This window comes from Lissotriton helveticus, chromosome 12 (genome assembly GCF_964261635.1).
Source record: "Lissotriton helveticus chromosome 12, aLisHel1.1, whole genome shotgun sequence".
Taxonomy (NCBI): domain Eukaryota; kingdom Metazoa; phylum Chordata; class Amphibia; order Caudata; family Salamandridae; genus Lissotriton; species Lissotriton helveticus.
The window spans coordinates 359,919,769-359,942,873 of NC_136073.1; the positions used below are offsets into that span (position 1 = coordinate 359,919,769).

The 23,105-nt window shown below is 42.6% G+C and overlaps 1 protein-coding gene across 2 annotated transcripts in view; it reads right to left on the bottom strand.

Moving 5' to 3' along the window:
* VPS35 (VPS35 retromer complex component) overlaps positions 1-23,105 on the bottom strand; it is a 464,919-nt gene that overhangs the window by 287,851 nt on the left and 153,963 nt on the right. For both annotated transcript variants that reach the window (XM_078669694.1, XM_078669693.1), the window contains exons 4-5: positions 13,293-13,416; positions 4,610-4,792 (exon numbers count right to left, since the gene is read on the bottom strand). In XM_078669694.1, coding sequence (XP_078525820.1) covers positions 4,610-4,792; positions 13,293-13,416 — 307 coding nt within the window. The remainder of the gene's footprint in view (positions 1-4,609; positions 4,793-13,292; positions 13,417-23,105) is intronic.

Genomic DNA, 23,105 nt, shown 5'->3' on the forward strand with positions numbered 1-23,105 from the left:
CTAAATGAGCTGGAGGTTATAATTGATAACTTTGAGAAACTTTTAGACAATGTGGCTTTGCATTTACTGAAACCTGTGGGTGGTAATAGGGGAAATACCTGCAAATGGTTTGACCGTGAATGCTCAAGAGCTCAGTCTAGTCTAACGAAGGCTTTACGCCAAGTGCCACGGGATAGGGACTCAGTTAAAAGGGCAAGGAAAACTTATAGAGATGCCATTTTTAAGCGCAAAACAGAGTTAAAAACAAAGGCGTGGGATGACTTACGGAAGGCCTCAGAATTAAAAGACAGCCGACTCTTCTGGGAGGTTATAAATCGCCCTTTTTTAACATGTGAGGAAAAGGATACCCTTCAGGTGCACATCCCAGGGGAAACCTGGGAGGTACACTATGGGCATATCTTTAACCCAAAGGGGGCCCCGGACGTAATAAGCAATGACAGCATCGGTGATCCTAAGCTGGAGTCAGCGAATATGCTCAGCCGCTCACTGACTCTTTCTGAGGTAGAGGCCGCATTAAGTAAGGGCATGTCATTAAAGGCCCCTGGGCCGGACTCAGTGCCTTTGGACCTTTTTAAACACAAAATAGAAGTGTGGGCACCACTTTTACTACTCTTGTTTAAAGCAGTTGTGGTTGGTCGTATTCCAGCCTCATGGCAAGAGGCGATAGTGGTCCCGATATTCAAGAAAGGCAATAAACGTGACCCCTGTTACAGACCTATATCGCTTATTGATGCATCTTGTAAATTAATGGGCAGGGTGATTTTGGCCCGTCTGGAAACATGGGCTGAGTCGAATGATATCATTGTGGAATCCCAATATGGATTTAGGCGGGGAAAAGGCACCACAGAGCAGTGCCTAAATTTGGCACTAATCATGGGTAGGTACATGAGGGCCAAGTGTGGTTGTGTCCACTTGGCTTTCATGGACCTATCCAGTGCTTTTGATACTGTTTGTAGAAACAAACTTTGGCAAATGATGAAGTCTATGGGGTTTGAGGAGCCTTTGGTTACACTCCTCCGCAGACTCCATGCTGCCACGACAGTAAGGGTTAGATTTGGCCCAGCCGGGGAGAAAACAAAGCCCATTACATCGACCGAGGGTGTTCGCCAGGGGTGTATACTGGCCCCCTTTTTATTCCTGGAGTACACAAATGGCCTGGAAGCTTTCCTGTTGGAGAGCTGTGCTGATTTTCCCCAGGTTAATGGCAAACGGATACTGATGTTATCGTATGCAATTGACACGGTTCTGATTACCCTAACAGCCAACAGCATGCAAATTTGCTTAAATGCTTTCGAAACCTTCATGCAGGGTCTAGATTTAAGGGTCAACTTCACAAAGTCCTTCACTATGGTTTGCGGCCCCAAAGGAGTAAAATCTCGCCGGCTTATGGTGAAGGACTCACATATTGTGAAAGTTGACTGCTTTAATTACTTGGGGAACATTTTTAATAAAACCTTGAGTTGGGACCCCCTGGTGTCTGCCCGTGTCCAAAAGGCCACCCAAGCAGTAGAGGCTATTTTCCGTTTTTCCAGTAAACTGGGTCAGAAGCCGGTTGCAGAATTAATATCCCTATACAAAGCAAAATGCATCCCAGTTGCAACATATGGTGCGGGTGTGTGGGGAACGCAGTCCTGCAACAAAATTCAAATTATGGAAAATAAGTTTGTCAAACGGCTCCTATGTGTGCCAATGGGCACCTCTAATATGTTTTGCCATACTGAGGTGGGTCTTGAATTTGTGAGTGACACCATCCATGTCACCCCCTTACTGCTCTGGAGTAAGGTTTGGAGCTCAGATGATTTGAAACTCACAAAGGCAATATTACAAGATTGCCTCAAGTTGGAGCACTTCCAGAAGATCCCTTGGCTATCATATGTTAGGGAAACATTTTTTTATGATAGGTTTGGGTCACATCTTTACGAACACTGAGTCCATTGGTAGTGAGACAAATGTATTAATTAAAGAGGCGTACCGCACCAAGTTAGGTGCTCTGAGAAATAGTGAGAGTGCAGTTTATCACAAGGGAAGGTTGCAGCGTCAACCATACCTTTCTTACATAGGACATGTACAATGGCGCTTCTACTTGACTAGGTTCCGCCTTAATACACTGCATTTCTTATTTGCTTTTCCAAAACAAGCGGGATGGTGTGAGAGTCTACCCCCATGTGCCTGTAACAACAACGTTTCTCAAAACACTCTTCATCTTATACTATATTGCACCCTGTACAAAGATCCAAGAAACCATTTTATCAGGCCGGTTTTGATATCCCTTGGAACCCGTTATTATAAAGAGGGATATGACCATTTACTCTCACTATCAACCCCAGCAATATGTAATGCCGTGCTTAACTTTATTCAATCTTTGGACTGGGTAAGAGTGGTCTGCTTAATTCAGACACTCTGTTCATCACCACCCCCTTTTCTGAATCGTTTTTGGCCACTATAGGTGTGGCAGGGTATACTCAGACATGAGTCCCTTGCTCACTGCTCCATCAGGATTCAAGCAAGCCGGGCCGACGACGCCTGAAATGGCAGAAACCGGTCCCCGGAAGCTTGTCTCCTTTCTGGTGAAGAATTGGCTTGGTAGTTTGGTCTGCCCTGTTCCCATGATGCACTGGGCCAGGGACAGACTAATTTGCATATAGCCAGGTTCTGAGCTGGGATGGGGCAGTGAGCTAAATAACGGTGATGGATCAAGCCCTGATCTTTGGACTGGGTAAGAGTGGTCTGCTTAATTCAGACACTCTGTTCATCACCACCCCCTTTTCTGAATCGTTTTTGGTCACTATAGGTGTGGCAGGGTATACTCAGACATGAGTCCCTTGCTCACTGCTCCATCAGGATTCAAGCAAGCCGGGCCGACGATGCCTGAAATGGCAGAAACCGGTCCCCGGAAGCTTGTCTCCTTTCTGGTGAAGAATTGGCTTGGTAGTTTGGTCTGCCCTGTTCCCATGATGCACTGGGCCAGGGACAGACTAATTTGCATATAGCCAGGTTCTGAGCTGGGATGGGGCAGTGAGCTAAATAACGGTGATGGATCAAGCCCTGATCTTTGGACTGGGTAAGAGTGGTCTGCTTAATTCAGACACTCTGTTCATCACCACCCCCTTTTCTGAATCGTTTTTGGCCACTATATGTGTGGCAGGGTATACTCAGACATGAGTCCCTTGCTCACTGCTCCATCAGGATTCAAGCAAGCCGGGCCGACGACGCCTGAAATGGCAGAAACCGGTCCCCGGAAGCTTGTCTCCTTTCTGGTGAAGAATTGGCTTGGTAGTTTGGTCTGCCCTGTTCCCATGATGCACTGGGCCAGGGACAGACTAATTTGCATATAGCCAGGTTCTGAGCTGGGATGGGGCAGTGAGCTAAATAACGGTGATGGATCAAGCCCTGATCTTTGGACTAGGTAAGAGTGGTCTGCTTAATTCAGACACTCTGTTCATCACCACCACCTTTTGTGAATCGTTTTTGGCCACTATAGGTGTGGCAGGGTATACTCAGACATGAGTCCCTTGCTCACTGCTCCATCAGGATTCAAGCAAGCCGGGCCGACGACGCCTGAAATGGCAGAAACCGGTCCCCGGAAGCTTGTCTCCTTTCTGGTGAATAATTAGCTTGGTAGTTTGGTCTGCCCTGTTCCCATGATGCACTGGGCCAGGGACAGACTAATTTGCATATAGCCAGGTTCTGAGCTGGGATGGGGCAGTGAGCTAAATAACGGTGATGGATCAAGCCCTGATCTTTGGACTGGGTAAGAGTGGTCTGCTTAATTCCGACACTCTGTTCATCCCCACCCCCTTTTCTGAATAACTTTATTCAAGTGGCACTTACTATCAGAAATCAATATTAATTATCTATATGGTATACAAGTTCACTGACAAAATATCGTATAGATTACCATTTGATATGAATTGTATTGTATCGACTAAAATTTTATGTGTTTTTATATATGTGACTTTTTTGTACTTGTAAAATCTTCAGTGGCAATATAATAATCTTTAAGGTTGTAAATACAATGGTATCATGTTTTTAAACTGTGTAATTGTCTGAACTTTTATGATTTGTTCCTACGAATCGAACTAAAGTTATTATGACTGACTGACTGACTGACTTGTGGAACCGCAAGACAGAAACATTCAAATTAAGTTGCTGCAAGCCTAAAACGTAAGGTCAGAAAGGGATTACTAGTACATCCCTTTCCATACTTTTATTCAAAATAGTAAAACAATGTCTCCAACATGGAAGAAGGAAGCTGAGCTAGGGGTTAGTTTACGGAGGTTATGCATTTTTGTAAAGCACAGTGTAATCCCAGGGAGCTAAAAACCTAATGATCTAGACATCATTATTACATAGCCAAGTGTTTTGCTTCTTTTAAAAAGCTAGAGATAGTGTTTTAACTCTCGTGGATGCATGATGCATAGCTAAGAAACCAATTTATGCTAATTTTTTATAGGTTCCCAGAGAGTCACATGTGATTGACCTCAACAAGACTCTTGGATGTATGCAACAACTTTGGATTGCAGGCAGGAATGGCTGTTTTTTGCTGGGTGTAAAACAGATTCTCGATACAATAACACATATGAGTTTATACAAAACTTTAATTTCTTACTCAGTCTGCTCGCCTTCATCTGGTAAGATATTCCGCGTACACTGAAGAAGGTAGTTTCGTAGAAAAAGACCTCGTAATGGATGCTGAACTCCACGACACATTTCTACAAGGTCTTTCAAAATATCTTTCCGCGACTGGGAAAATGACTTGACATAGACCACACCCACAGTAATTAAGAGGTAGCTGAAAGAAAAATTTGCGAGTCAGAGATAATGTTCTAACGTATGCTGATCCATTAAATAATAACGCTTGTTACTATGCTTTGTAATATCACTGCCCATTCTTGGAGGGTAGAAAAGTAGCAAATAGCACTAGGATATAAAACCATAATATCCAGAGCTCAGCAACAAATTGTAACTTAGATTCACATAATACATATCTGCTATGAAGGTTGTCCAGCGCCAGAGCTGTATAGCAAAAAAAACACACATCAAATGAATAGGCATGAAATAACTGAAGATAACTGTCAAAAATTAGTGGAGAATTTTGGAAGACTTTAATATAGTCCATTCACTGCAGGTCCCAAATATCTATCCAATCATACCGCTTCTTTACATCTCATAGAGACAGATAAGGGATGATATTAAAAAAGCCAATCCCTACGGATCTCTCCAATTTCCACTACTCCCAACCATACCATATCATGACAACTACACATAAAATCTAAAATTGGGCCACCCTGCGCAGTAACCAGCTAAGCAGGCTATATTATAATAAATACTATAAAGGGACCTGCAGAGCAGTTCAAAGCTACCAGAATTCTGAAAACCCAAAAAATTGGCTTGTCAGCCTCTTACACTTCATCATTCAACACACTGCTTTGCACTGCGTCTCATAACATGATCGCACATCGGTGGTCATCGAAACACATCCACACAGGATCAAAAGAAAAACAACATCCATTCAATCAAACACCCTACATAGCGTAGCATCCTACTCATGTACGCAAGCGCTTCAGCACCACACATAGGGGTAGTAAATGCTATAAAAATGCTGCAATTCAATACAATATAAATTCACAATGCCATTAACAGAAGCAAAATAATGAACAAACAGAAAAATTAAAAAAAGTTTACTCTTAAGTGTCCTGCAAATTTAAACTTTCTTACTTGTGGCAGCTGTTTGGCAATAACACTTTGCAGAAGAAAAAGCATTTTTCATTCAAAGACAGTTGTGGAGCTGAAATTAGGCACTTTAAAATGAGCTGTGAAATAGGCGGTCTCTCAAATCTCAGGCATAGGAAGCTGTTCAAAAATCCATCCATTTGCACACATGCCAAGATTTCACAGCCATCTTCATCTCCTCAACCATTTGATTTTTCAAACACTCTCCAAAATACTTTTTCACAAACTACAAGTGTCAATATACGCTAATTAAGGGAATTATTTACTATTTAAACTTTTGATGTGAACAAACTCAGGGAGGATCTATAACTAGCATTGATATTTATTCTTCAAAATCATTGACAGAAAGTACATATATTTTGGCAGTTCAAATCATGAATTTCATTTCATGCATTATCTTAGTAACTTCCGAAAAAGCTTCTCCATCAATTCGTCAAGTACTGGAACTTTATGAAAAGAGCTAGATTAGAGGATCAAATCATCACTCTCGTATGGCCCCTTTGACCCTCTTCCATTGGCATTACATTTCTTCCACCTTCCTCTTAGTTAGGATAATATCTGTTGGGAACACGGCTATGCAGTGGAGCAAAAAGATGTAATTTTCTCACAAGCTACAAGACCTCCAACTGCAGCTTGAGGGTTATTCCTCCCCTTGGAATGCTACAATATTTCTGAGGCAAGGGCCATGGCATAGAGGATGGGTCAGTGCACCGTAATCGGTTGGAATTAGTAATCAGCTCTACATTTCACTTGTGATTTCATGAATTTGAATTTGAATTTAAAAAGCTTGTATAGCGCAACGTACACCATACGGTTTCTTGGCGCTTTTGGAGGCGTGGAGAACAGAGGGAAAAAAGGGACAGTTAGTGTGGAAAGGCCTGAACAAACAGGAAAGTTTTCAGGCCCTTGCGAAAGAGGGAATATTGCTTGGTGGCTCGTAGGTGGTCAGGGAGGGAATTCCAAAAGATGGGGGCCAAAACTGAGAAATTGGAACCTCCCCTTTTTTTTCTGTTATAGCGAGGAACCTGAAGAAGGGACTGAGAGGATGATCGGAGCTGTCTAGTAGGGACATAATCTTTTAACAAGGAGGAAATGAAGGCCGGGGCCGTTCCCTGCCGTGCCTGGAAAACCATGCAACCAGTCTTGAAGAGAGACCGTGGCAGAACAGGCAACCAGTGCAGCGCCTTCAGCAATGGTGTAGAATGATGGAAACGGGGGAGGCCATACACCAGCCGAGCTGCCTGGTTCTGCACAAGCTGGAGTTTACGAAGGCTATATGCCGGGATGCCGTTGTATAGGGCGTTGGCATAATCAAGCCGGGAGATCACCAGGGCAGACATGATGAGTTTGAGTGCCAGAGCGGAGAAAAACCGGGAAACAGTGCGAATAGTGCAAAGCATCAGAAAGCAAGAAGAGACAACCGAACTGATTTGTGAGTGGAACGTAAGCTGATTGTTAATTTTAATACCAAGGGTCTTAACCGTGGAAGAAGGGACAGGGGGGGAACCAAGAGTGGAGGGCCAGAAGGAAGAGTTCCAGGGACTGGAAGAGCCACCAGTGAGCACCAGCTCGGTTTTATCTGGGTTCAGCTTCAGATGGTTGTGGCTCATCCAGTCCCTGATGAAGGTCATAATAGCTTGGAAATTAGAAATAGCGTGAGGGGAAGAAGAGAGATTGAAGACAAGCTGGAGGTCATCCGCATAATTATATACAGTGACCTCCAGCTGCTGAAGTGCAAAGATAAGAGGATAGATATAGAGATTGAACAATAAAGGGGAAAGAGAGGAACCCTGGGGAACACCACAAGTGATCTTAAGTGGAGCTGCCGTGAACTCCCCCAGCCGGACCGCCTGGGTGCGATCCCGCAGGAAGGACGAGAGCCAAACTAGTGCTGAGCCCCCGATTCCCGCCGCTCTGATACGTGAAAGCAAGATGGAATGATCCACCGTATCAAAAGCGGCAGAGAGATCGAGGAGCACCAGGGCTTGATGTTTGTTTTGGTCCAAGCCCTCCCTGAGGTTGTTCAGGACCGACACCACGACGGACTCAGTGGAGTGCTTGGGACGGAAGCCCGCTTGGCAGGGCGCCAAGCCTCCCGTAGCCTCTACGTGGGCACTGAGAACCGAGGCAACATGGCGCTCAAGCACCTTGCCCAGGTATGGCAACAAGGAGATGGGCCGATAGTTGATTGGGATAGCTGGATCGGCACCTGGTTTCTTCAAAATGGGCACAATGGTGGCCGCTTTAAGGGCTGGGGTCACAACCCCTTGTGAAAGGGAGCTGTTAAGAAAGGTGATCCGTGGCTGTGTGCAAACGGAGTAAATTTGTTGGAGGATACGGGCCGGACAGATATCAACAGGGGAACCGGATTTGACTTTAGGAAGTGTTTCCCGAAACACTTCTTCCGTAATGGGAGGGATTGAGGTTAGACAAGGCGGAAGGATCGGCGGGAGGGGGTCAACGTAAGAGGCAGAAGGAGGAGGGATGTTGTTCTTGATATTTGAAATTTTATCAAGGAAATAAAAGTTCAAAGAATCACAGAGGGATTGAGTAGGAGGGGGTTTAGACATGCTCCTTTCTGAGAAAGCTAACTCGTGAACGATAGAAAAAATTTCTCGCGGTTGATTTTCTGCTGTTAAAATTTTAGCTGAGAAATGGGCGGTTTTAGCTCCTAAAATAGCTTTTTTGTATTCCTGCCGTAGTGTGAGATAACAGGTTTTCAATAGGGGGCAGTATTCCCTTCTCCATAATCTCTCAGCGTGCCGGAGAGACAATTTTCTTTCCTTTAACTCTTTGTCAAACCATCGATTCACCTCCTTAGATCTTTTAATTGATATCCGGCGTAGGGGGGCTGATAGATTGCAGCCTCCCGCAAGCCAGGTGTCAATCCCAGTAGCTTGTGATGATGATGGTAAGCCAGCTAAATCGGGTGCGGAGACTAGGAGGGAGGATGATAATGAGGTCAGATCGACACGGTTCCAATTCCGTGCCCAGATGTTTTTTTCCCGCGAGATCTTGACTGATAGGTTGAGGTGAAGAGAGAAGAAAATGAAGGCATGGTCAGACCATGGACAAGGGGACACTGATATGGAGGAAATAGAGTAGTTAAGAGACCAGACTTGGTCTAACACGTGTCCACCAATGTGTGTGGGGACTTGGATGCGGGGGATAACGTTTAATTTCATGGGCAAGTTTCTTAATTGTCCGCCTTCCAAGATGGTCATGCCGGGGAGCTCCAAGACTGTACTGTGACAGTACCAGCAACCTTCCATAATAAGTCTTGCATTACTCTCATAGGGCCCTCCAATCGTCTTCATTATTAAAATAGGTCAGAAAGTGGGTCAGGCCAGGATAGCAGCACAACTCTTCTGGTGCCTAATAATATGGCAATCATGACTCTCTCCATTCTACATCCGACTGTGCCTGTTGCAGGGCTTGTCTTAATCCACAGGGGCGGTTTCCCACTGGAGACAAATTGATGGTGCTCCATCACACCGAGAAATTGGTCTTCCTCTATGCCTCCCACATTTGTTCCAACACATTTCAGGGCATACTCTCACTCCTCCTCATACATACTTTTACAGGACAGAGGGAAATGTAATATTTATACGCTGGCTGGTTTTCAGGCGTTTCCCTTGTACAGTTGTTGTTTCACTGGCATGTGGAGACCAAATAATCAAGAAAAGACATTACTGAGCATATTCTCATTTTGGTGAATATTAGATTGAGAAACTAGAAGGGTGGTTGTAGGGAGAGCAGCATATTTAGCAATACTATTTGCTGCATGGTGTTTCCCTTTGGGGATGATTGCTTAGCTTCATCCTGGAGCTGATGTTTTGTCTTGATGTGGATAAGCAGGGCACCTCCATCTCTTCTCGATCAATATTTCCAGTAAACTCCCTCTCAAAGCCTTAAAGTAGAAGATGTTGACTGTACATTTGTTGGGCCAACCCAAAGGATCCAAGTGTCAATGTACGCAAAGGGATTGTAGGTATTAGAACACAACAATAACGACTTCTGTGTTCTCAGGTGAGATAGGTTCTGTTGATCCTGCTCTGACCTCATGACACTTAATTTTTTTCAACCTCCCGGTGAGGCATCTTTCTGTATTTGACCTGGAATCTCTTACCCCTCCTCCCACTAACTGCCGCGCATTCACTTCCTAAAGGAGGCTGGTTCCTACACATTCAGCTGGAGTGGGTAGCATTTAATGCAGCCTGCATTCCCTGTATGCTTGAAGCCCTTATATGCCTCGTGAGGCCACAGTCTTGTGGCACCACCACCCTGCTAGCCACTGAAGGTCTATGGGTGAAAGAGGAGCTTTACGGGGTTCTGTGTTAATATTATTGCATTGCATACCCGTCATTGTGTCTCCTCCGTAGCCAAAAGAACCACATAACACAAAAATTAAAACCCTGTTACAACCTCCAATGCAGAAGCCTTTGTGAATGATGCAAGCAAAAATCAAGTGCCTGGTCCTAAGCAGAGGCACAAGAAGACCACCAGCTAACAACTAATGATGACCTTGACCCACTATTAAAGAAATTCAAGAACAAAATCCTAATAATGAATCTGATGTGTTGAACTCGATAACAAAAGAATGTATGTTGCCCCTTTAACATAACCAGTGAGCCCTGAACTCAGAGTTCACATACCCCCCACATATATAAGGCACAATATCAAAGGGCAGGCTTACTGGCTTTGTCAGGGCATCAACACAATAAAAATCAAAAATGTCATAAAACTAATGCACCACCATGAAACGTCATAGTGGATGGTACTATCTTACAATAACCTTCATTCAACCATATAACATGTAATTGTCAATTTCATCACTTTTTTATTACAATTCTCTCCATCTACCGGCTGGCTACACTGTGACTGACAGCATACTGCTCTTTCAAAAGGAGCATTTCAGCACTCAAAGTAGTTTTGTTCACGGTCAGGAACAAATGTGGCAATGTGCGCATTTTGAGACCAAAAATATTTTTGCTTTTGCCAATGTTTGTTATAATGATGAGGCCCGGTAGCTCCCACAACAATAAAGGTGTACTAAAACCATGTCAAAACAAGACACGCACTGACAAAACCAAAAGGCTGACCATAAATTTCATACCTATTGGTTTTGCCATTGCTTGTTTATTTTTACGTTTCCTATAATTTTATTGAAACTGGTTACACAGATTTTCCATAAGGAGTATTTTGGGGAAATACTAGCATGCATCAACGCATAACACATTTTACTAAATGACTCTTAAAAGAAATGGTACCTAATATTTCACAGTAGTTTAGCAAAAACGTTTCCTATCTGCATTTGTTTTTATGAACATTTTATTTTGAAAGCAAAGAATCTTCAATCTTGCTTTCAAGCTTTTGTATACATCTGCATCTAATCCGAGAGCATCTTGGAAGCATTATTTTCAAAGCTTTCCCATTGTTATACTTTGCAAATGTGTGTATACATGTTCATACTGGAACCAGAGTCAGTAGTGCAGTCTGAACTTAAAACATTTCCTTAGAGGGCTCCCCCTAATAATAAATGCTTTGTATTAATGAACCATAAATACAAGTTCGAACAGCATGGACACAAATATTACCTTAACTGCCGATAATACCCTTCCCTGATCCATAATGTGGTACTGTAATCTGGCAGCCAACGAGCAGAGGGGTGGCCCTACTTGTCTCAAAGACAAAATAAACATGAAAACATCTTGGCCTTGGCCCCAAACAGTATGTTGTGCGCATCGGGCTATTGGAAGGGCAATAGGAATTCCACAACCCTGTATGTGCAACTAAAGGAAGTAAAAAAGTAGCTGAACAATCTATTTTCATTCCATTAGCAAAGGTACCATTTTTTTTAGCACGTCAGCTAACACAGACCACGACATAACCAGTTGAAAACATAAAGAAGGAAAAATGTGTGTATCCTTTTCTAAAATGTAATAAGCACATAAACTATAAAACCAAAAGGAATATTGATAGGACCTAATATCACATGCGAACCATTTCAATACAGCCTACTGCAACAGTGAGTGAGAGGAGGTTGTCCTAACATGGAAACAAATCGAGACTTTTAACCGCTTGCAGTGGCTTATGGTCTCAGCGCATTTGACTCACAAAGTAGGTCCACCAACTAGCTTTCAACATCTCATGAAGGCGGGCACCTCTTTTGTGAATGTGACCCAAAGCCCACTCTGCGCACGTTCTCTCGTGACGCCCAATATTTACCAATCTCCCCTCTCCATCCCACCATTGATTAGGATACCAGTCACTAGCTTTTTCATGTGTGCTTCTGAATTAAGGTTGACATCTGAGTGCTTGATGTGAATCCATAAAGCTGGTGGCCCACCTACATAAAACGTTTTCATAACAAGCCCTCTGATCGCAGGTTCTTCAGTACGAATGATGAAACAAGCAGTGCTTCTTTCATCTCAGTACACTGGACTCAACCATTGTCCAAGATGGGCAAGCTGATGTGATGCGGCGCCAAAGAGTCAGTAAATGGCATGCTACAGAAGATACTGGTGACATGGCAGAGTGAGATCTGCAGATACACAATGCTAATGTGGAATTCTAACATGTGTGAGCCATTCACAGATAATTAATGACTGCAAAAAGTGACCAGCACAAGGAAGGCTACCATCGCCTGAAACCACTGAAGCAAAAAATTAAAGTACCTTTCCAAGTAGTGCCCCAAACAATTATACAAACATTAACATATGTTTGATATAAAAATATGTGAAACAGTCTCAGAATGTGATGCCTTGTGATGAGTACAGCAAAAGAGCAGACGGATGCATCTAAACATTTATTTAAAGATCATAAAATTAACTTCAACTACTAAAGCAAGGTGTTAAGAAAGTAAAGCACATTATTTATAGAAGAACATTGGTCTGCTAGTTCTAGATGAATACAATTAGCTTCCTGTCACCTCACATTCTAAAAGTCTACTTCTACAGTCCCTTTCTGGAAGTTATTACAGAGAGGAATGTTTCAACAGAGTTGATTACAGTAGTAGGCCACCTAGAATGACAAGCACAGTAGAAGACCACCACCAAGGGGATGCCAGGTTGGAAGATCGTGCAAGAGACACAAGCACATATAATCACAGTGGCAATAGCAGAGTAGGCTAACCCAAGGTGACAGTTAGACTAAGACAGGAACAGTGATTAGCAGGGGCTATCAATGTGAAAGAGAAACCAGGAGGGCCTTTTGAATGGACATTCAACGGAAAGATTCCATGACAAACAGGGATGATGCAGGAGGTACTATCACAATGAAACATCCTCCATGAGAAGTTGCAGTAATACAAGACCACACACACAGTTGGTTGTAAGTAATTACTACACAGGATTACCTGGATTAAATGCAGAGGGCAAATATTTCCCAAAAGCTTCAAAATTATTACGTGATTTAAGAAGTCAAGTAGTGTTCATCGTACATAAACTGCAAACAAGTTCGGTCATACAGCATACTTGCATGTGAAAAATATTGACAATACGTAGGATTCACCGTCTTATGCATGCTACATAAAGTCAAGTGCTAAACACACTACTTACAGTCTTGGGATGATATTTCCAGCATACTGCACAAGCTCGTATAGATCAGACACTTTCCTCCCCTTGGCGAACTCATCAGTCAAGTAGACCTCCAGGTAGTGCAATTCATCTGAAATGGCCATGTCTGATTATTTATTAAGGTTTATAAAATAGAATAAAAATGTATTTGCACCCCTGCCTGAAGAACCATTTTTAAAAGGTTATTCAAACGTAATTTTTAATAAGGTAGTCGATATATATATATATATATATATATATATATATATATTATCACAACCTCCGTCTGGTGAAGCCGCCGCTCCACCACTACCAATTTCTTAGCAGCTCCTCGTCGAGGACGAAAAAGAACAAACCCTTCTTGTTTGAATTTCAGTGGATTTATTTCATAAAGTTAACCCAGCAAGTCCGCATGACGCGTTTCGCCTCCAACACGAGGCTTGGTCACATGATAGCGTCACGGAAGAAAAACAGGATATTTAAGCACTTACAACTGGCGGAACAGGAGGAGTCAACTGATCTCACTCCTACGTTTTAATTTAACTCTTGCTTCTCCAGTGCAATGCAAATTTTATGAGTGCAAATACGCAAGTGCAAAAAAGATAAAGGGCACAGTGCCCATCATAATAGGGTAAATACAATTCAAATTTCGTGCTCCGATCACACACTATTTCATACAAAGTTTTTAAAAAACCCCACAGTTCTGTACATGAGACAACTTAATATATATACACACTCCCATCTAATTATATATATACATTCAACTAGTTGCTATCAAAAATATATACTCTATAATACAAAACTACAAAAATATACATCTATAATAAATATATACATTTTCACATAATTTTATAATATATACATTTCCCAAATATCCAATGGAAAACTTTAAAAAAATATATACTCTCATTCTATTTATACCTGTGTATGTATGTTTATCTAATTGTTGATCAGAACACTGTTGACAAATCATATCGACCAGCAACCATAATGCACATTAGCTGGTCAGTCAAGTATTCTCCCCCTTCTTATTATTCTTATCCATTCTCATAATCATTTGCTATACTCCTATCTACACAGGAGAAATTTCCACTCAGTTGTATATCCTGTGTATGACCCACACCTTACAGTGACTACCAACAAAATCTGTAAAAAATCAAAAAATCACCAAAAAGAAAAAACACTCTTTCTTTTAAAATCTATTCATTTTCAATGAGTCAATAGGGGGAAGGACTTGTTCTGACACATTCCTACCACCACCCCTGTGGACCTTCATGACACCAGTATCCCAATTCTTACTTGACCTATTTCTAAATGTATCAATATGCTTTTATCAGAGTATTTCAAAGATTCATTTCGCATGATATGTCTAACTGAACGAAATATATATGGAAACAACCAGAATTGGAGCAGATCCGAAGGCACTACAGGCAAGTGTATAAATCTTCACTCGCGTTCATGCCATTCGGAGTCTTGCTGTCCAATTCCAGTATATACCTCGTCTCCAAAGCTCTTAGCTTGGCATTCCTATCCCCCCCTCGCTTTAGCGGAGGGACACAGTCAATGGCATAATATTGTAACAAGGCTGCATCACTGTTATGTTTAGCTTCAAAGTGGCGAGCCACCGGATAGCTCTGATCTTTCCCCACAATTGCCCTAATATGCTGAAGAACTCGTTTATGTACGGGCAACCGAGTACTCCCTACATAACGGAGGGCACATGGGCATTGCAGTACATAGACTGCAAAGTCTGTTTTGCAGGACATCCTTTTCTTAATTTTTACCGGCTCTTTTCTGAAAGGTACATTGTACTGCGTTTTACTGCAGCCATGTTTACAGGCCTTGCATACAGCACATTTTTTAAAACCTCCTCCCAATGCCCCCCATGTGTCGGAGACTCGTTTTTCGAGGAAATTATGGACCAGCTTATCAGCCATGGATCCAGACCTTCTGAAAGTTATTTGTGGTTTGCCATGTATATATCTACCAATAACAGGATCCCCTGTTATTAGATTCCAGTTCTTGTAGAATATCTTGCGAATCTCCTTATGTTGCCTACAGTATTTTACAATCACCCTGGGTTCGATCACCAGGTTGTCAGTCACTTCAGTAGAGGGACCTTTCCTGGCCCTTACTGCAAGTGCTTCCTGCCGGGGAATTGCATTGGCTCGATTTGTTGCTCTTAAGATGGTTTTTAACGAGTACCCACGTAACAGGAAGCGATCTCTACTTTCCTCTTGTGCCTTCATGCAGTCCGCATCCAGACTACAAATTCGCCTAATCCGCAGCATCTCCCCAAAGGGGATGCTGCTGATTAAGTGCTGAGGATGATGACTTGACGCGTGTAAAACGGTGTTGCCCGCCGTAGGCTTTCTGTGCATTCTTGTGGCTATACCTGACCCTGTGACAAACACTTCTGTATCCAGGAAGGCGACGGATTTGGAATCGATATTTGAAGTAAACATCAAATTTATACCATTGTTATTTAAAGTTACCACAAAATCTGACGCCTCCTGCTCCGTACCACGCCACATAAAGAACAAATCATCTATGTACCGTAAGTACGGAACCACATGCTTCTTCATTATGTCATTTAGCGTGCCCCATAGGACCTGCTCCTCCCAAAGCCCCATGTGCAAGCACGCTAGACTCGGAGAGAAGCAGGCCCCCATTGCTACGCCCCTGATCTGTTGGTATACCTGGTTATCAAATAAGAAGAAGTTTTGTTCCAAACACAGTTCAATCATAGCCAACAACATCTTGTTATGCACTGCAAAATTTAAAGGTCTCTGATTTAGAAAGAATCCCACCGCTCTTAAACCATCTGCATGTTTGATTGATGTATACAATGACGAAACATCTAACGTCATCAACAAACAATTTTCCTGCCATGCCACCTGATTCAATTTCCTGATAAAGTCAGACGTATCCTGGACATATGACTTTAAACCTTTTACCCAGTCCTGTAAAAAAAAGTCGATGTAGCGCGAAATGTTCTCAGTGGCGCTATTGATTGCCGAAATAATCGGCCGACCTGGTGCAAAATTAATGTCCTTGTGCACTTTCGGTATAAGATAAAATGCCGGGATTACAGGATAGTCATTTTTCATGAACTTGTGCTCTTCCATGGATATCAATTTAGCACTTCTCCATGCCATCAACTTTGAGTTGAGATGCTCCCATGCAGCCTTGACTATAGTGATGTTACTCTTTCTATAACATGTAGTGTCAAGCAGCTGTTTTTCCGCTTCCGCCACATACAACTCCCGAGGCCATAAAACGATGTTCCCGCCTTTATCGGCCTGGCGCACAATTACATCAAATCTGCTCCCAAGTTTGGTGATTAAACTTTGGTAGCATTGATTTTTCTTATCGATGACTCTATTTCTTTTATTTGTGGCTATGTAGAGTTGCTTAAGATCCTTTGTCACAAGTTCATGATATACCTCCAAGTTGTCGTGCACCATGACAGGCAAAAAGGTTGATTTAGGTTTGAAAGGTGTCTGGCTTATGGCACAGTCTTCAGAGGAAATAACCAAGGGAACGTCCATGATATTTGAATTTTCCTGTTGCAAGTCCCATATCTCATCAAAGCTTTCTCGTTCCCCTGCAACCAATAATGACGGACTACACATTGGCCCAGTTAGTTTTTTGCGTTTTGGTTGTTGCAGAAAGAATTTTTTAAGCTTAAGCTTCCTTATAAAACGATACGAGTCCATTCTTGCATCAACATAGTTAATATTCATTGGTGGACAATACGATAACCCCAAACCAAGGATACTCTCTTCTTGGGGAGTTAACTCAACATTTGTTAAATTGATGATAGAATAGTTTTTTCCTTTTTCAGAAGTTAATTTGCCTTCTTTTTGGTCTTGTTCCAACGATTCCTTCCCGTTTGATTTGGCTTGCTTTGCGATGTACTTGCGGCACTTTCTCCTTGCGCCCCGCTTCTGGTTGATCCGGTTTTGTTTGCCTGAGTTTGGCCTTTCACCCTTGGTCTTAGGGTATCGCGCCGGTCTTGACAAAGGCAGCTCACCTCTTGAGCTAAGGACAGCTTGACAAGCCCCACCGTGGAGGGCCCTGCGATCTCGTTTTCCGTCTCACTTCCAGAGGTGAGACTAGCGTCCGTGGATGAAACCACTTCATTTCCATCAGCCCCTGCAACCTGTCTGGTCTTTCTTGCTCGTGCTTTCACTTTTTCATATTTTTTTGCATAAGTGAAAATTTGACCGTTCAGGTAATCCAGGCGGTCCCGCTCAAACTTGAAGGCTTTCCGTTTTTTTATTACTTCTTCATCTTTTTTAACCCTTATGTCCATGTCCTTTCTCAATTTGTCAGCTTGTTCACTTGCTCCAAACCCCGCTATCTCTATCTCTATCTTGTCAATTTCTGCTTGTATTTTCAGACGCTCGCATTCAGCGAATTCAATTAACACTCCCATTAGCTTCGCAGAACAATCAAGATTTATTTCCGCCCATCTTGTTAACATCACGGGATCCGGAGTCTCATAGCTTGGTGCAAGACCTATGCGGAGCCCCCTATATATATATATTGGTTTGAGAGATAGCATATGCTTAAACATTTGCACTTTTCGTATTGGATCCTCAGTAGAATGCAACAGTGTTTTTTTTCATCCCAGTCCATAAATACTGCAGGAATTTAGGGGTCTGAAGTACAAAGCCCTTTTGCAGTCTCAAAAACTGTGATGCACAAAATCACGGAATTTTTCAATCACCGAAGGGCTATTTACACTTAAGCCCTTATTATAAGTTGTAAAAGTCTTTCCCAACTAAGTAAAGTGTCGCGCAATCCTTTACAAATCGCCACTAGAATGTGGTGTGACAAGGGTGACCCCTAAGTTACTGCGGCAACTGATTTGCAAAACAACATCTGTGAGACAGCTCTGCCTTTGAGAGTCATGGTGCCAGACTCAGACGGAGCAGACCGTGATCAATGTAGCCACTACTTCCATCCCTCACTTCCCCAACTTCCTTGTCTCCCAAGTCGGATTGTTTTCTTTTTATTTGTTACATTTTTAACAGAGGCAACACCTGTTGTTTTCATTGGAACAGGCTACTGCAAAATAAAAAAATAAAAAAAATAGTTTACCGTTGGGAATGCACATGGATGGTTGTCTGTTAACTCTTGTAGACCATCATCGCAACATTCAGACTCAAACACATGGAATCGTAATTTGACACATGACAAATTAATATTCAATAGGCAGGTCCTTTTGTGACTCTTTGCAAATAGATAATTTGTGATGAGATCTCTTAGTGCATAGGTCCCATTCGCCAATATCATTCCCCTTCGCAAACTAGTCAGCATGCAACGTTCATATCTCTGGTTTGTGAATGGGAATTATACAAGTCCCTGAGAGTATTAAAATTCATTGGAAAATGCCTGACCTATAAATAAGTAGTTCTAAACTAGCTGTGGTAAAAATACCCAAACTGATCAAGTCCACCCTCAAAACAATGCTGAACTGAGTTAAAAGGAGAAACCCAAGTCCCACATTAATTTTAAAGCAATAACTATTTGGGCTGGCTCCCTAAGTGATGCAGAAATAGATACAGACATTACACTGATGTCCCTACAAGAAAATAAATCTAGTCATGAATCCCGCGGAGCTTCATGCTCAGCTGAAGGGAATTATTTTACATATACAGGGCATGGTAGTGAGCCCCACTTTTTCACCAACGTGTGATTAGGTGGTCGGGTCACAATGTAGTCGCATGCCCATAAGGTGTTGACTCAAACTAAGCTGCCATAAAACAGCTGCTTCGACAAAACTACCCTGCTTAGGAGTAGACCACAAACACCTTCCCTCAATATAGCTCATAATCCAATGAGGAGTAAAAGTTCCTTACGAATTAATCGTTAAACCCACGAGAGCTGATGGCATGGTTAGGGCCAAATGCCCTGCAACAGTTCCAAAATAGAGAGATATAGCAATTAAAAAGCATTCCATTGGCTAGTTTTAGAAAACATGATTTACGGACACTGAGGAACCATCAGAGAACTCCTATGCTAAACGTCTCCTCAGACATTAGGTCAGCGGTTCACTTAGTAAAAACAAGACAGTTCTATAGAGGCACTTTAACAGAAAAAAAGTCCCTAAGCGGATGCAGACAAGTCTTAGGGCTGATCTCCAGAGCCCACAAAGTACATACACATTTAAGTATATATATACTAAAGTATATACAAGAGGTCTCGAATGCTCGACCTAATAAGTCTGAAGTTCACAGAAGCAGGATAAGCGACACTAGGCCTTTGAGAGATGGCAGGGTAAAACGAATAGAAACTCCTGCAAGCATGCAAAAAATTGTGAGAAAATAACATTTTTCTACAGTCCTTTCAGCTTTATCGTTGTACACATTCCTAGCAGTGGGATCTAATAAGGCCCCACTGTGAGGGTAAACTCAGAAGTGCCTGCGCTCACATTGGCATTAATGAAGGAGCTGATGATTGAATTGTAGGTCACGACTGGCACAGAGGTAAAGCTAAAAGTTAATGGATGCTAATGGCACACATTTACATTCCCAGGTCTTTTAATCAAAAACAAAAACATTGGCAGCTCTCAACAAATGATTATTTACTCATTTGTGCTTCCACATAATGACACAGAAAGCTATTTGAATGGAAGGGGGCTGTGCTACCCATTAGACTAATAGGGAGAAAAGTGAGAACATGAAGCGATTATGGCAACATTGCTATTTCATAACTGCGGAAAAGGCAATTTCTACTACTGTATTACAGTGTAAAAATGAACTAATGCGAAATTCTAAAACGGTGCGCGTACTGGTAGCGATCTATAAGGGGAGCTTCATTTTAATACCCTATATAGTCAAAGCCTTGTTAGAGGTAGAAAGCACTATAAAGTAATTTCAATAGAATGGGGAAAAAACCTGCATCATCTTAAATGAAATGCAGCTGTCTATCGCGGGGACTCTGTGTGAAGGGGTGCAGATTAGCACCTAAAGTGAGGATGTAGGTATTGGAAGGAGAAAGAGTGCAAAACTCAGGGTCCTGAGGGGAAGGGTAATGTTACAAATTAGTGAGGGTCAGTATGTCATTCACTCAATGACGTTACCTACGTATTGAAATATTTATGTACTCACTTCTTCAGATTTAATCAACATTTGACTGGTTTACTGCGGAAAACCTACAACATAAAGAAAACCATCTCTTGAAATACATAGAAAGAGAATAAAAGAAAAGTGAAAGCAAGGAAAACCACATGGTCAAACAGAAACGAATTTGGGTGGCATTCTGTTAAACGTGGAAGAAATCAGTAGTGCCCTGACACTACTAGTGTCCACTGAAGTGTGGGAGAATAGTCTTACTGCGGCAATTTATTGAATAATTACGCTGGTACAGGATAAGGACAGAACAAACACACATATGACTTATGTCTGGCTTCTAAGGGAAGTTATTAGCAGGATACTGGATCAGATATTCAAAGCTATGAAGTCACAGCAGTGGAAAAATGAAAGCTGATTTTACAACGCGAAGGCAAGCAATGCTTCACTGATTTTCACCCACCTCGCCTAGGTCTCCAGAGACCTGAGCGAATTAAAAGAAAGGCCCATGGCTGGGCTCCATCTCACCTGCCTTAACATCACCTCTCTTGCATCTTTGTGGACCACAGTGTGGAAGAGAAACATGGGTGGCTCTTTGCCACCACCACCTCCTGTCTTCCCTGTCAACCACTGGTCTGGATTTCAGGAGCGCTCACGTGGCTCTCAAACAGCTTTTGTCTACGCTGCGCCCTCTGTAGAGCATGGAGTAAGGGGGAGAGGGCATGGAGAGCAGTAAAGGAGAATGGTATGATACCAAGGAGAACATTTTTGTTTTTTTTACAATTGGATGAGAGGGACTAAAGAATTGGGTTGGGTATGTGACAGAACACCAAGTATTATGAAAGTTGGGATGGGGAGGGTAAAGCAGCGATTCAATGAATGGATGATGACATTTATAAAGTGCTGTCCACCTCCATGTGGTCCCAAGGAGCCGGTCTTAAAAAAGGTAGATTTTCAGAGCTGCTGCATAGCTGTGAATCGAGGGTGGAGGTGTATAGGAAAGACTTCCAAGGTATAGGAGACTTGCCACTGAGGAAGCTCTTCCGCCCCTAGATTTAAGTTCATAACTTGGTAGCGTGAAGAGAACACGTTTGTGGCTGTGTAAACAGCAAGTAGGAACATATAGTCTTATTCAATCACAGAAGATCCACCTAGTTGGTGAAAGCATCTCAATCCCTAGCAGAACAATCTTTACCGGATCCTCTCCATCACCGGAAACCAATGCAAGGATTTTCCTGCCAGGGAAGACCCACAACTGCACGCACCACAGTGTCTTTCATCCCTTTACAAAGATGCTATTGATGATGTCGGTAGGCTGGCACAGAGAAGGTTGAAATAAGCCTAGAGTTATGGTAAATTAACACCCCATCTACTAAAACTTAGTGCTGAACTGATAGTAAAAGGAGAAAAGGTTTTAACTTTCCTAACCGATGGAAACAGCTTCACACCATCTTGTCTGCTGCACTACTAAGGTCATTCCACAATCAAATATAAAACTAAAATTCTTCACAGTTAGTGCTAAACAAAACGTTTGATTTAAGAGATTAGGGATATTTAGAGTTCGTAGGTCTCCTAGACATGTGCCAGTGAAAAAAGAAAGTCTGTTTTGCTTTTGTTCATTTGAAGATGACTGATCTTTTCATCTCTGGATCTTAGATTAGAAGCCTCACAGAAGATCAGGATCAATGGAATTGTTTTCTACTACCCTGATGTATAGTTAAGAATCTATATGACTGAACTCTAACATCAGATACAATAAACAGGCTAAAACGTGGGCCCGTATAGAGGTTACAAAGGACATCAAACAGGAGCCCTGTGGGACATCGTTCCCTGATGAAAGTGCGGCTGGCAGAAAGGAACCTAACTGTACTCTGATCTAGTAAGTAAGAAAAGACCTAAACTAGATAATTGTTAAAGGCCTGGATTAAGCAACCTCAGCATTCCTAATGAAAAGTACTTGATGTATTATGGTATCAAAAGCTGTTGATATGTCCAGTACGACCAAGAGGCAGCCTACTCTTATCAGTCCATCTCAGTGTTTCGCTCAGTATCCTTGTAGCACACTCTCCATTTGATAATGAAGACAAAATCCAGATTTCAATCACTCACTCAATCAGCATTTGTAAAGCTCACTCTGAACCCCCACCCACCTCTGGGGTATCTGGGTGCTCTGTCTCGGTCGAAACACCAAGTCTTGAGTCTCTTCCGGAAGTCTGCCAGCGAGGGGGCTATATGGAGCTGCAGAGGGATGTAGTTCCAGGTCTTGGCTGCGATGTAGGAGGAGTGGCTGCTGCTGCGGCAGATACAGGAGGGTGTGTGCGAGGGCAAGTGAAGAGGAGCGTAGGTGGCAGGTAGGTTGGTGTAACTCAGTCGATGGTTGAGCTAGGCTGGTCCTAGGTTATGGAGGGCTTTGTAGGCGTGTACGAGGATCTTGAACTGGCATCTTTCCTGGATGGGGAGTCAGTGGAGGTCTCTGAGGTGAGGGGCGATGTGGGTTCGTTTGGGGAGGTCCTGGATGAGTGTGGCCGCAGTCTTCTGTATGATCTGGAGTCTTCTGAGGAGCTGGATGAGGATGCTGGCATAGAGGGTGTTGCCGTAGTCGAGGCAGCTGTGGACAAGAGCCTGAGTAACAGTCTTTCTGGTGTTGGTTGGGATCCATCTGCAGATTCTGCAGAGCATGAGAAGTGTGTGGAAGCACTAGGAGGCAACTGTGTTAACTTATCATTTAGTGGTT